The sequence below is a fragment of the Saccoglossus kowalevskii genome, chromosome 7 (genome assembly GCF_978046115.1).
Source record: "Saccoglossus kowalevskii chromosome 7, keSacKowa6.1, whole genome shotgun sequence".
NCBI lineage: Eukaryota > Metazoa > Hemichordata > Enteropneusta > Harrimaniidae > Saccoglossus > Saccoglossus kowalevskii.
Window position 1 is genome coordinate 27,738,195 of NC_140647.1, and position 16,887 is coordinate 27,755,081.

The 16,887-nt window shown below is 33.9% G+C and overlaps 1 protein-coding gene across 2 annotated transcripts; it reads left to right on the forward strand.

Annotated features, from left to right (window-relative positions):
- Window positions 1–403: 403 nt before the first annotated feature.
- LOC144355617 (uncharacterized) lies at window positions 404–13,299 on the forward strand. Of its 2 annotated transcripts, none has more exons than XM_085501726.1 (3): window positions 404–638; window positions 9,351–9,570; window positions 12,677–13,299. In XM_085501726.1, exons 2-3 carry the CDS (start codon window positions 9,379–9,381, stop codon window positions 12,803–12,805), a joined length of 321 nt encoding a protein of 106 aa, XP_085357852.1. In that variant the 5' UTR covers window positions 404–638; window positions 9,351–9,378; the 3' UTR covers window positions 12,806–13,299. The 2 variants fall into 2 exon arrangements, with proteins under 2 accessions (XP_085357852.1, XP_077866805.1); XM_078010679.2 differs by having other exon boundaries at window positions 406–638; window positions 12,674–13,299.
- The last annotated feature ends 3,588 nt before the right edge of the window (window positions 13,300–16,887 follow it).

Sequence of the window (16,887 nt, forward strand, 5' to 3'; positions counted from 1 at the left end):
GAGGTCATAACAAGACATTTCGTTTTAGTTATATGATCGGTATACAGAAAATTACTATCGTTAAGACTGTTACTTGACACTAGTAATCGAGGGAATCTAAGATTGAAAACACACTATAAGCCATCTTTGCAAAACCAATTTTCTTATCCATTTACGGTCACGTCTTAAAAGTATCGAGTATGCAAATCAGACTTACTTATTAAATGGAGATTATCTAAATCAAATCGTGACATTGTTATATTGCCAAGAATACTGTCGTACCGCCCACTCACGCTAACTTTTTCGTTGCGTTATAAACTGATACTGTGAAACGTTATTTTTGAGGTGGGGTTTTGCTTGTTTCGTAGTTGCTAAGATACATATGTCAACTACCGTTGCCATAACAGAGAATTATAAGCATAATTAGCATATCGTGATTTGAAATATCCCATTAGAGTCTTATCGGGATATATAAACGGCGCCAACTCGCTTTGTAGATTGGATATAAGAGCATAAAGGGGTGTCCATCGCTGTCTGCTGCTTCATTGACGAACTCGCAAGTGCACAATCCTGTACTACCGTCCCGCATATTACGTAGATTGCAACACCGCTTGGACTCGGCGTTCACTCTCTGCAGAAAGCAAGCTGTTTTTATATTGGTAAATATTCAATTATTTGTTATATTACGATTATTGTTACAATTTCGTTTTTTTTTATTTGAGTATTGAGTAAACGTTACCAATATGAAATATCATTGCAGGAATTGTAAATTACATTCCTTCGAATTGTCTTTTAGTTTGGTATACGTTGAAAATGTAAATGAAAATGCATAAATAAATATACGTACACTCTATGAAAAATTTGCCTGGGAAGACCTCCCCCAGCAGCGTTCAAATCAATTTTATACGAACATTGCACGGGACAGTTTGACGGATTGAAGACTTCTTCGTGAGAATTTTTTTTATCTTGAGCGGCTATTCGTGTTCTAAGAACGGATTGCAAGGTGATTAGTCTTAGTCGCAATATCCTATATGATTAAATATAATATAAAGTCAGCGATTCTGAAAAAAATAATAATTCTTTTCAATTCCGAGATTTGAGATTACATTTTTATGTAGCATACTTAAGTAGACCCTGGAAATATCATTTTGAAACGGCTTGGCGACTATTTTACCTAGCGCAGCACCACTAAGGCCATGTGCACGGACATTCTATCGTGATACCATCAGCGCCATTTGTATGGGAGAGTGGATGCGTTCTACATTGAAGTGAAAACAAAATCGATATAATAGACAGCCACGCAATCGATATTTACGTTGGGTGAAAATTAATACTTTCTGTGACATTTAAGCATTTGAAAGTAATAGTAGAGACCAACGTCATCAACAGGCGTGAGCGATTTAATTAGAGGTAATAGTGCGATTGTGCTATTATTTAGCGAAGACAGTACGCACTTTGGGAATATTTAAAAATAAACTTGTTTTTCCAATCTTTACCATGAATTTGATTGAGTTCGATGTTAAGTGCAAATCGATAAAAAATACAATAAACTGCATGCTTCATTTTAGTTTGCAATATATACGGCAACTAGAAAGTGTTTCGCGTATGTGAGTCTATATTCCTGAATAGCAGTTGAAAAGTTAAGTTTGTAATATTTGACGAGACTGGTGAACTTTAATACCTTATTTTTGCCAATATTTCCACGCCTTCGTATTGCTAACCTGCTATTGTTTTAAATCGAAAGCCACGAATTGAGAACATTTGCAGTAAGCATGTGCAATAAAGCATTTATTTCCTAATGACATCTCAATGCCTCCTGACAAATGTCTAATATCAGGGTTAAAATATTTATTAGAACTTCAAATTAATCGAAACATAAGAATATAATTGCGTAACAAATTATTAATATATCTCAATATAAATTTGAAACCAAGCAATTTAACTGCATTTTCCCTTGAAAATAGATGTATTATTTCATGATAAATGATTAATATCCCATGACAGAACTTGAAACTCCACTGTACAACTATCTAATGACATGATTAATATATCAATATACAACTTAACCAGTCACAACTCTAGTACAGTGTAGCATTGAGCTGTGATTATTGCTTAACCCGATGTTGATGTATAATTTCAATACACTAACACATGTATTACAAAGGGCAAAACAAAAGTTTGAAATGACAGATAAGCGTGTTTATATTTTTCAAAATTATAAATCCGTTAATACACATTGAACTCATTATCGCATACAATGTTTCTTCTGTCAAGGGACCGGATACTCGTGATATGTCCACATTCGAGCAGCATGATCTATAGAATATATGTGGTACATCGATATAATGTAACGTGTGGTATGTAATATATGTGACATATCGATGTGATGAAACATGTGGGATGTAATATATGTGACATATCGATATAATGTAACATGTGGGATGTAATATATCTGACATATCGATATAATGTAATATGTGGGATGTAATATATGTGACACATCCATATAATGTAATATGTGGGATGTAATATACGTGACATATCTATATAATGTAATATGTGGGATGTAATATGTGTGACATATCTATATAATGTAATATGTGGGATGTAATATATGTGACATATCGATATAATGTAACATGTGGGATGTAATATATCTGACATATCGATATAATGTAATATGTGGGATGTAATATATGTGACACATCCATATATTGTAATATGTGGGATGTAATATACGTGACATATCTATATAATGTAATATGTGGGATGTAATATGTGTGACATATCTACATAATGTAATATGTGGGATGTAATATATGTGACATATCCTTATAATGTAATATGTGAGATGTAATATATGTGACAAATCGATATGATGAAACATGTGGGATGTAATATATGTGACATATCGAAATAATGTAATATGTGGGATGTAATATATGTGACATATCTATATAATGTAATATGTGGGATGTAATATATGTGACATATCCATATAATGTAATATGTGGGATGTAATATATGTGACATATCTATATAGTGCAACATGTGAGATGTAATATATGTGACATATCCATATAATGTAATATGTGGGATGTAATATATGTGACATATCTATATAATGTAATATGTGGGATGTAATATATGTGACATATCCATATAATGTAATATGTGGGATGTACTATATATGTGACATATCTATATAGTGCAACATGTGAGATGTAATATATGTGACATATCTATATAATGCAATATGTGGGATGTGATATATGTGACACATCGATATGATGTAACACGTGGGTGTAATATATGTGACATATCTATATAATGTAACATGTGGGATGTAATATACGTGACACATCGATATAATGTAACATGTGGGATGTAATATATGTGACACATCGATATGATGTAACGTGTGGGATGTAATATATGTGACATATCGATATAGTGCAACATGTGAGATGTAATATATGTGACACATCGATATGATGCAACGTGTGGGATGTAATATATGTGACATATCTATATAATGTAATATGTGGGATGTAATATATGTGACATATCGATGAATGTAATATGTGGGATGTAATATATGTGACGTATCCATATAATGTAATATGTGGGATGTAATATATGTGACACATCGATATTATGAAACATGTGGGATGCAATATACGTGACATATCTATATAATGTAATATGTGGAATGTAATATATGTGACATATCTATATAATGTAATATGTGGGATGTAATATACGCGACATATCTATATAATGTAATAGGTGGGATGTAATATATGTGACATATCGATATAATGTAATATGTGGGATGTAATATACGTGACATATCTATATAATGTAATATGTGGGATGTAATATACGTGACATATCCATATAATGTAATAGGTGGGATGTAATATATGTGACATATCCATATAATGTAACATGTGGGATGTAATATATATGACATATCTATATAATGTAATATGTGGGATGTAATATATGTGACATATCTATATAATGTAATATGTAGGATGTAATATACGTGACATATACATATAATGTAATAGGTGGGATGTAATATATGTGACATATCGATATAATGTAACATGTGGGATGCAATATACGTGACATATCTATATAATGTAATATGTGGGATGTAATATATGTGACATATCGATATAATGTAACATATGGGATGTAATATATGTGACATATCGATATAATGTAATATGTGGGATGTAATATACGTGACATATCTATATAATGTAACATATGGGATGTAATATATGTGACATATCCATATAATGTAATATGTGGGATGTAATATACGTGACATATCCATATAATGTAACATGTGGGATGTAATATACGTGACATATCTATATAATGTAATATGTGGGATGTAATATATGTGACATATCGATATAATGTAACATATGGGATGTAATATATGTGACATATCCATATAATGTAATATGTGGGATGTAATATATGTGACATATCCATATAATGTAACATGTGGGATGTAATATACGTGACATATCTATATAATGTAATATGTGGGATGTAATATATGTGACATATCCATATAATGTAACATATGGGATGTAATATATGTGACATATCCATATAATGTAATATGTGGGATGTAATATACGTGACATATCCATATAATGTAACATGTGGGATGTAATATACGTGACATATCTATATAATGTAATATGTGGGATGTAATATATGTGACATATCGATATAATGTAACATATGGGATGTAATATATGTGACATATCCATATAATGTAATATGTGGGATGTAATATATGTGACATATCCATATAATGTAACATGTGGGATGTAATATACGTGACATATCTATATAATGTAATATGTGGGATGTAATATATGTGACATATCGATATAATGTAACATATGGGATGTAATATATGTGACATATCCATATAATGTAACATGTGGGATGTAATATACGTGACATATCTATATAATGTAATATGTGGGATGTAATATGCGTGACATATCTATATAATGTAATATGTGGGATGTAATATATGTGACATATCGATATAATGTAACATGTGGGATGTAATATATCTGACATATCGATATAATGTAATATGTGGGATGTAATATATGTGACACATCCATATAATGTAATATGTGGGATGTAATATACGTGACATATCTATATAATGTAATATGTGGGATGTAATATGTGTGACATATCTATATAATGTAATATGTGGGATGTAATATATGTGACATATCGATATAATGTAACATGTGGGATGTAATATATCTGACATATCGATATAATGTAATATGTGGGATGTAATATATGTGACACATCCATATATTGTAATATGTGGGATGTAATATACGTGACATATCTATATAATGTAATATGTGGGATGTAATATGTGTGACATATCTATATAATGTAATATGTGGGATGTAATATATGTGACATATCCTTATAATGTAATATGTGAGATGTAATATATGTGACAAATCGATATGATGAAACATGTGGGATGTAATATATGTGACATATCGATATAATGTAATATGTGGGATGTAATATATGTGACATATCTATATAATGTAATATGTGGGATGTAATATATGTGACATATCCATATAATGTAATATGTGGGATGTAATATATGTGACATATCTATATAGTGCAACATGTGAGATGTAATATATGTGACATATCCATATAATGTAATATGTGGGATGTAATATATGTGACATATCTATATAATGTAATATGTGGGATGTAATATATGTGACATATCCATATAATGTAATATGTGGGATGTACTATATATGTGACATATCTATATAGTGCAACATGTGAGATGTAATATATGTGACATATCTATATAATGCAATATGTGGGATGTGATATATGTGACACATCGATATGATGTAACACGTGGGTGTAATATATGTGACATATCTATATAATGTAACATGTGGGATGTAATATACGTGACACATCGATATAATGTAACATGTGGGATGTAATATATGTGACACATCGATATGATGTAACGTGTGGGATGTAATATATGTGACATATCGATATAGTGCAACATGTGAGATGTAATATATGTGACACATCGATATGATGTAACATGTGGGATGTAATATATGTGACATATCTATATAATGTAATATGTGGGATGTAATATATGTGACATATCTATATATTGTAATATGTGAGATGTAATATATGTGACACATCGATATGATGAAACATGTGGGATGTAATATATGTGACACATCGATATGATGTAACGTGTGGGATGTAATATATGTGACACATCGATATAATGTAACATGTGGGTTGTAATATATTTGACATATCCATATAATGTAACATGTGGGTGTAATATATGTGACATATTCATATAATGTAACATGTGGGATGTAATATATGTGACACATCGATATGATGTAACATGTCGGTGTAATATATGTGACACATAGATATGATGTAACGTGTGGGATGTAATATATGTGACACATCGATATGATGTAACGTGTGAGATGTAATATATGTGACACATCGATATGATGTAACATGTCGGTGTAATATATGTGACACATCGATATGATGTAACGTGTGGGATGTAATATATGTGACACACCGATATGATGTAACATGTGGGATGTAATATATGTGACACATCAATATGATGTAACATGTCGGTGTAATATATGTGACACATCGATATGATGTAACATGTCGGTGTAATATATGTGACACATAGATATGATGTAACGTGTAGGATGTAATATATGTGACACATCGATATGATGTAACATGTCGGTGTAATATATGTGACACATAGATATGATGTAACGTGTGGGATGTAATATATGTGACACATCGATATGATGTAACATGTGAGATGTAATATATGTGACACATCGATATGATGTAACGTGTGGGATGTAATATATGTGACACATCGATATGATGTAACATGTTGGTGTAATATATGTGACACATATATATGATGTAACGTGTGGGATGTAATATATGTGACACATCGATATGATGTAACATGTGGGATGTAATATATGTGACACATCGATATGATGTAACATGTCGGTGTAATATATGTGACACATAGATATGATGTAACGTGTGGGATGTAATATATGTGACACATCGATATGATGTAACATGTGAGATGTAATATATGTGACACATCGATATTATGTAACATATATGATGTGATGGGATACGTGATATAAATAGTCTTTGCAATTAGTATGTTACGACATGCGTGGTACGTACAATCCTGTCAGCTTACCTGTTCGGAAGAATGAATAATATAAACCGCGATAAAACACACACTTTGTGTGACTAAGAGTTTAATGTAATTTACAGCTTAGTCCAAATTTTGAACAAAAACATTTACCTTATAAGGACGAAGGTACATTTATAACATTGTCAACTGTTTAAGCCAGCGGATAACAATGCATTGACTCGTTTCAAATTAACAACTATCTATGCAATCAAATATTGCTAATGATTATAATGTCTCATCCTTGTAACTTGTTCCTGGCGAAAACACGTGTATTATCGGGAATTGATCTTGCTGTTCATCTAGATCAAGAAAGTCAATTTCTATGCTAAATGTAAAAGATTAATCTATCCTTTCAACATTTGATCGAATCTGATATATATGTATATATAAGGGAACAGACGTGGACGCAATTACTCTGATTGTTGTTGAACACTTGATTAATATGATACCTCAACTACGCGCTGTTTTCGATTTGAAACCGTCTGCCCTTAAATTCAATTCAACATCCTATAATGACACAATTTTTAATTTGGTTTTCATTGCACGTGTTGTGTGTGTGCGCGTCCATCCAATCACACTCAGATTATACGACTATTTGTAATGAATTATACCTATATGTCTAGAATTACCAATCAGGAATGTGATAAAAGTTATAAATTCTGCCAGTGTCCCTGTGCTTTGTGCGAGATGTGTCCTGTAATTATGTTGTTATTCATTTTATGACTACAATGAAAAAAGAAAAAAAAAACATTAATGCGTGCGGTTTAAAATTAAATACGTAAACAATCACGTATGCTGGTCTGCGTTGAGTGGCATTCCAGCTTGTTTCGTTGCTTCAATAAATCGGGGGTATTTACAACAAGCGCGTTGCGCGCGATGGTGTTTTGTCACACACCGATACGTCTTCAAGGATGCGTGACTGTTTGAATGAGTTATACGGCGTCTCTAGTCTGTAGCCATACCGCATTTCAAATGCGATATAAACCGGTTGAACTTTTTCAGGGAAATAGTTCATTTTTATTAAAACTCAATATTTCATATCATTAAAAACGCGTGATTTTGTTTTTGTTCACCTCAGTTCAACGGCCACGAACTGTTCTATTTGTCACCAGAATCTAATTTCACTCGCGTATATTAGGACGGGTTATGAATAAATAATACATCTTTGATAGTGAAAACGTGTTCAGTGCAACACGTCGTTGCTGAACGTTGTTCAGCAGATGGTACGTTGGTAGTTCGATGTTTCATATATTTTCGACAATTCAGACCATACTTTCTGAGAGGTTACAATACTGCGCATGTCCGTACGTTTGAGTGACGCTGGGATCATTGTCTTGTAGCGAATTCACGCGAGTTAAGACTTATTTTTATCAATGAACACAGCGTAAATCATCTCATACATTTTGATAGAATCCGCGAAAGTCTAAACAGGAAAGAATTACACCTAGCAAATCTATTAATAGAACCCCTACTATTGACGTACGAATGAAATTATTACTTATTGCGATAATATTCGAATATAATTCTATCATTATTATTACTCAATCGACACCTCTCATTAAATCCCCAATTTTAGGGACCAATTAGGTAATAATACTGCTATATTGAACGTATATTCTATTTATGACGTTGTCACTAATGATGTAATTTGGGGACTTAATAAAAATAAGTAAGCAGTTTCAAAGTTTTAGTGTGAATAATTTAATGCATATTCAGATTGACTTCTAAATCCTCCCACCCTCGTGTATCAACCTCAAACTTAGCAACGCTACCCCGTTTCAACCACAACATCAGCAACATCGCTCTATCTGACAACCCCATCTTTGTGTTCTTATATCACATCACTGCTAACGCCAACCCACTCCTACACCAATACTACCATCCCCAGCATCAACACAAGAATCGCAACTTTAAAGCACCGATACAGCCACTACAAAAAAAACACCATCCAAGGTAACCCCCAAAACACAAGCAATACCATCCCATTCATGTGTTTTTACCCATTCTTATTTTATTACAGAATATTAAAAAACAATCATATATAGGAAATGAAATCTGTTACGTCATTAAAGTGCGTAGTTTGTCTTCTGAGTTGCATCTGGCTATGTGGAATCACAACGACGCATGCGCGGTATGTCCCACACGATGAAGATGAAATGCAACAACTTCTAAATAGTTTCACGGATGAGAGAAAAGATGATCAGCAGTTAGCTAGCATGGCAATTTTACAGAGTTTACAGGTGAGACATATCACGTGATATCAATATAAGATAGTATAACATTTGTGTATTATAGACATAGTGATTGCCATTCATGGACACGTATTAACGGGATATGTTTATATATATTCACGGTATCGGTGATACATCGATGATTACTAATTCACGAGTTCATTCAGTACCTATGCACAATTCGCAGGAAATTACAACTAGTCATGAGTGAAACAAACATACCGTGTCCAGGCAAGTGGGGGGTAGAAATGGGTCTTTTATAACACGTACATATGTTGATTTCATTAATTAAAATATTCAAAATAAAATAATTCTTTGTGTAATAACACAAAATTGTCAAATCGTGATGTCGGCAGTTTCACTTGCTTCCATGGACCAATCAGATTACTTGGGTTGTCATTCCATAATTCCATAGTATAGAGACAAACACTAAATGTGAGATAAAATATAAACGTACAGGTAGCGGAGTAGTACTTTTTGATAATGTTTTTTTTCAATTTGGCGTTATTTAATCTAACGTAAAATTAGTTAATTTCGATTCCAAAGAATTGTCTCGTGCGTATCGAGCGTTGCAAATCAAATCAACAGTATTATTCAGTCAATGGATGTCATCACAAGGTTCCATAGCAACACAACACTACAAATAGTTGTGAATGATACTATGTCGCTTTTATTGATTGATTTTTATTTCTCTCTGTTCAAAAATATCTTTAATGATTTAGGTGCATTCAGTAAGAAATGACTAACCTTTTTAACTTTGAATGCATGAATAAAACCGGGTTAAGTTGAACTACAATTTGACTAACAATGTTGGTTCACGTACAAATTATCATCGATTTTTCTTTTTTCGCTCCGTGACATTTATATATGTTAAATAAATTGGGTATTATTCAGAGTTTAGAATGACAAATTCAACAGTCAAAAACAGCGAGATTGAAACAACAAACAATCTTCAAGTAACGGATTTCTGATATATGAGGTAATGTGTTTCGTTGATAAATTTGGACCTAATTGCGACTAATTTCTAAGACAATATCTGTGCGTATAAGCAAATATAACTACAAATATAACTACTCGATATTGATTCATACACACAGCAAGGAATGTTGTTTGGTGGGAACAACGTTACCAGTCGACGAGTTGATTGTAATATTTTCTTCCAATCCTAGTTAAGTCAATGACATGTATAATAGAAGAACATGTATTTAGTCGGTGTTATAGCAACACAATTAAAATCATACGCGCATATTTAAGACACGGTAGTACTAATATCTACATGATTTCTCCTAAACGTTAAGAAAAGAAAAGATAAAAAGATCGGCGCATTACCAGTTGTCGACTAATTAACTGTAAATACCCGATTAAAGGTATTTAGCGATTTACTCTAATCTTGAAAATTAAACGTACTTACAATGAATTGTATTATACTTGAACGCCCTACGTCTACTTAAATGTATTAAGGTTTAAAATGCAACATAATACGGCATTTACACAATGCACTTTTGATGAATACAATTTGTACGGTACTTATAGATGGTTTTTCTTTTCTTTTCTTTTATCAATATTTAATAAATTTAAATTACTTTGATAACGTTTAGTATAATTAAACAATATGTTTATTAAGTGTGTGATAATTTGGACATGTGTGACCGTCTGTATTGATTTAGACTCGGGGAAGTAGATCGACAAATTGTGAGTGTTTTTTTTTCTCACAAGGTTGTAATTATCTTCTTTTCCTTCTTCGACGCTAATCCGCCGCCCCAAAACACAGATTATTTTTCTAGATTGTAATTTTGATATGAACGGGCCACTGCGATCACTTTGAGTCGCATATGTTATTGGAGCATATGGGACGGGGGATTTTGGCATTAATAGTGCGTTTAATATGATTAGTGCTTTGTCTTCCTGGACTTAAAGTCAAATAAGGAAATTAAAGAGAAACCTGATATTTCGAAAAATTCAGGATCAGCGCATTCATCTTCGGGTTCATTAAATAACTTTAAAAATGTTATCACCGATAAAAGGTGTTTTCTGCCTCTGATGTACCTCCGTTAGTGACGTCACTGTGTTGTATTCTATACCTCGCTGCATGGAAGGCTACAACCTGTCGTAACAGTACAAACACGACCGTCAATGGACATTTCTAATTTTGACGCCTCTGCATCCTGTTGCAAATTGCCATGGGGTTATAATGACTCCAATGGGAATCCTGGATCGTTTAACGGCCTGTGCAATTTTGTCTCGCTTAATAGCTCTCACTATAATTATCACAGTATTGATTTGAAGAGACTCGTCTCTTGAGTCCCATGGGGTATCCACACGGAGGTGACTAAATTTTGAAAAGAGAACAATTTATAACTACGAAATAACCAGGGTGTGTGTATTATAGTAACAGGGTAATGATGAATGTTATTCTATTGGAACATGCTCATATAAATCTGATATGACCACTGACGCACGGTGAACAACTTATTGTGGATTGTAAAAAAATCTTTTAATTAATTTAATTAAGCCAGTTTACTAAGAACATTTGGGTGTTCAGTCGAATTTAGGAAATGTCAATGCGACGATATGTACTTGTAATTTCTGTCTGGGTAATGATTATTTGGGATATTTCATTTTTTGTTATAATATGTACCCAGTATTTACTTGAAATACATGAAATTATAGCATTATAGTATTGGTGTATTAAGGGGTGGTTTGCTAGAACTCGTCCTCGTTTTTTGCACATAAAGTCAATTACTCCAAATTATAACAATACGAAACATTGACAGGCCCATTCGCTCGCCCGCCCCCGAAGTTTGCGAACGAACAGGAACGTTTTACGTTACGCACGCACATGATCACACAGGGTGTCGTGAATGATTCTTGGGTTTAATGATACACATGCAATACTCGGCGGCGACACTGTATTATTAATGATACTAAGGTTATGTATTTATCGGACCACAGAGGCGTCGTGTTATTGATCTGATATCGCATCTTCATAAATACCATACTTATCTCAGTATCTACGCGACACTGAAACACACTGTCAACAATAAATGACAAACGATAATAACATAATCCTAATACTTTGCGTATACTCATTACTTTTGTGTTTTTTTCTCAGCAGGCTGTTACGGACAATCCACCTCCACAAGAACAACTGGCTTTTAAACGGACAGTAGATGCACGGACAAATATTGCAACGCTGGAAAAACTCATTCCACTTTATATTATGATGAAAAACAAATCGGGATGAAAAAGAACTAAATCGGATATTTTCTCGTTATAGCTGTTTTTTTATATAATATTTGCTATATGCTTTAGTTCCTACGTGTTGGTTAATATCAAACGAAAGTGCCGAAAGATATAGCTACCCGACGCATGAGTGTTTTTCATATCGAATCAAAAAGAACGCCCAGAATAATCTCGATGTGCTTGTCGGATATATTTTCACGTGGGCAAATGGTCGTTTGCATTCATTTAGGCATTTACATACATACGTGTTATTTATTAAGAACACAAGTTCGAGTTATATTTCGAGAAATGGATTTGTGTAGTCAATCTTTTTATGATGTGTACGCTTAAGTTTTACAGTTGAATGACGTGCCCCCTCTGCCGACGGCATATAACCTGGTGTGCCTTGCGTGCAGTCGGCAGAGGGCGCTATACACAATTTCTTAGTATACTTGTAACCTCGTTGGTATAGTGACTATGTGTCAGTGTGTACAATATTAAACATTCCTAGCAATACTCATAGTATCATTATTGTCTACAATCATGCGGGAAATATTAACATTATATGAGATACAAAAAATACAATTTGTATTTCAGACAGAATAGCATTGGTTCAGTATTAGGATAAAAAGAAAATAATCCAGAATAGATAGCGAGATATGCTACATCAGATTGTCGAGCAGCTCTTTGGATAATGAACTGTTAACTGATGAATATTTCAAACCACGATGAAACCCGACATAACCCGAAGACTGACGAAACCTAACATGACATGACATGACATCATTAAAGACAATCGTTAAACGTGTTAACTCTTGACTTAAAATTCGAACACGCCTACGGCAGATTTGCCCGGGCCAGTTGATACATAGTTGGGTAGGGAGGTGTCCCTGAGTGCTCAAAAGTGCGACCATTTTTATACCTGGATAGTGGCAAAATCTATACCCATATTTATACCAAAGTACCATTTCTGTCATCACTGTTTATTCCAAATAAAACAGTTACCGTATTTGCTCTATTAGACGAGCATCTCCAATAGAAGCACATGTAAGCCAACAGTTGCATTGTATATTGATTTTTAAAAATATGTATTTTGACCATAGAAACGCCTCTGTCACTTACACAAGAGCATATTTTTAACACAATGTTCAGGTTATTTATACCAAATCGGAAAAAAATATTACCGATATTTATACCTATCTTGACCAATAATAAGACAGATACTTATACTTAAAACCCAAAACACGAGACCCATTTCAGGGGCACGACCCTATGTGTATCTTAGCAACTCAATGCCTTCATGTAAATGTTTCAATCGTCGAGAAACTCATCAGTGCATCCCTTATTGGAACTTGACATGTTAAAGCGGGAGGACCGTCACCTGCGCACGCGCGGGAAATGAGTCTCAAGCAACGATAACAACACACGCTAAAACGCAAAGGCTCATGGGTAGACGCTTGTTTAAAAAGTATGATACGCTATGATCATCTGACGCATGCGCAGGTGACGACTCCTCCACTTTAATACAAAATAACCACATACCCTAGAAAACGGGGACGGGACAGTGATTGTTACTTTACTCTTAGGCAGTTTTGTTTCCTTGTAGAGAAAATTTACCTTTTTGTTTCTCTCTCCTGTTTTTATAGTGAGACTGTGCTTATACCTCAAATCCAAAAAACGAGACCCATTTCAGGGGCACGTCCACATTAGGCAAGTTTTATAATATGTATTGCCCCCGGAGTTTGGTAAATTTTTACTCGAACGTTAGTATTCATATGTACTCTCGGCGCAACAAATGCATTCCTCTCATTGTTATACATAAATCATTTATAAATTTCACAATTCAATTTGAAACAAGAGGTGTCCCATTGGCCGATTGAATAACATTGAAACGTTATACGAATGACGTCGTTGTGCACCGTGCTCTTTAATGGCCTGGATTGATTTAACTGGAATTTGAATTTATAAATATTTGAAAAGATGAAGGAATGTATTTGTTGCACCCAGCGTAACTAACGCAAGGTTCATATGCGTCAAACTCGGGGACTGTGTAACGGTTAATAGAAAATCAATCGCATATTCATTGATTCAGCCTGGGCTCAACAAATTTCGCAAGATTGAAACCGCAGATATCCATGATAACACATCAGCAGCAGCCAAGCATATATTGCCGATCTCGTCCAGAACACCAGCATCCTCATCAAAAACACAAATGAGTATTTCTATAACCCGTTGAAGGGTACCTGTATATGAAAATCCAAAATGCGTTGTCGCATGGAAAATCCTGGTTGAACGCGAATCAACGTAGCAGGTGTGTTGTGAACTAGGAGGATCGACACGGCGGTGATATTTTTCGCATTTAAATACAACTGCCAGAATCTCCATTTGTATTGTTGCCCAAACATTCGTTTCATCTTCGAAATAAACACTTACTTTGGAAAATTATTTCACTGGTTTACTTGGGATAAAATGGAATGGTTCATATCAATGAAACCCGGCGTATGTGTTGAATGTACAACAATACTTACACCTTAACTTGTATCCACAAATACTAGTCACATACATCCGGGGGGGTCACTCTATATGATGTTAATACCCCATATGCGTTCCAAATTTAGCGACAAAGCGGGGTGTTTTTCACCTTCTAAAGCGGACCCGCGCGGGAAGCACATAGGCCCCCTTTTAATTAATAATGTCTGCAATAGGCCCACAGAAATAAACTCACAGGGTTGATGCGCCCGTTGTAGGCTCCATTTTGCAACAACCACTCCTATACACCGCCCTTGGCCCCGAATTGGCGGACCCATAGCCCCGACCAGACCGCAAACGTCCACCTGAACGTTCCCACCGAGACTTTCCTGCCACTTCCAACACGAGCATACGGAGTAGGCTTATTGTAATCGAAGAAACGAAACGGAACGAAACGAAACGAAATGGAATAACACATAATAAAAATTAAACTGTATTCAGTGAAAATGGGTTTTATACGCACAATATTTACAAAATATTTGCTGAAAATAATATTTAAGTAATAAACCACCGCCGGAGACGAAACTTGACCAGTATTTTTATTTATTTATTTTTTGCTACCCTTTTACATCAGGGGCTCATTAATTAGTAATTAGGAGCTGCAATAATTTTTTTGGAAAAAGCACATACTATATAAATGAAAAAAGAAACAGACAATTTAAAACTTAAAGGAAGTAAAAAATATGAAACTTTTTAAAACTTAAAGAAAATACAAAAAAAAAAGAAACTTTTGAACTTAAAGTAAATACAGGAAATAAATGTAATTTACATAATCTCTTCTATAATCCATGGCATCAATAAGAAACCTTTTCACAATTCTATCAATATATTTACCGTTCAGTCGTGTATTTAACACTCAAAAACATTTGCCGAAAACAACGGGATTTTAATTAGTAAACGATTAGTTTCGCCATGGCTGGTTTCGCTAATTAAAGATAATCGGAAATCACGCGGCGAAACAAGGGTCCTACAGGTACAATAATCACAACTATCAGACGAAACTTGGAATGAGCAGTATTTTTACCTTTCAGTCGTGTATAAAACTTCATAAAACAATTATCTATAATTAGCGAAACGAACCATTTACTAATTAAAATCCCGTTATTTTCGGCAAATGTTTTATGTCGTTATATACACTACTGAAAGGTGAATATACTGGTCAAGTTTCGTCCGACAGTTGTGAATATTGTACGTGTCAGACCCTTGTTTCGCTGATTACAGATTTTCGATTATCTATAATTAGCGAAACGAGCCATATGCGTATTAAATGTTATTTTCGGAAAATATTTTGTAAATATTGTGCGTATAAAACCTATTTTCACTGATTACAGTTTAATTTTTATTGTGTGTGTTATCCCGTTTCGTTTCGTTTCGTCGATTACAATAAACCGCATACAGAAAGTCATCCCGAGTCATCCACACTTCTTTCACGCCTCGTCCTCATTCGCATTCAGATCCTGTTTTTTTCTGGGTTTTTTGCCCTGTATTCATGCCAAAGTCACTCGGATCTGAACATAAAATTGCATAATGGTATCTGATGGAATAAGAATCCTGGCAAAGTTGTGTGCACTGTGT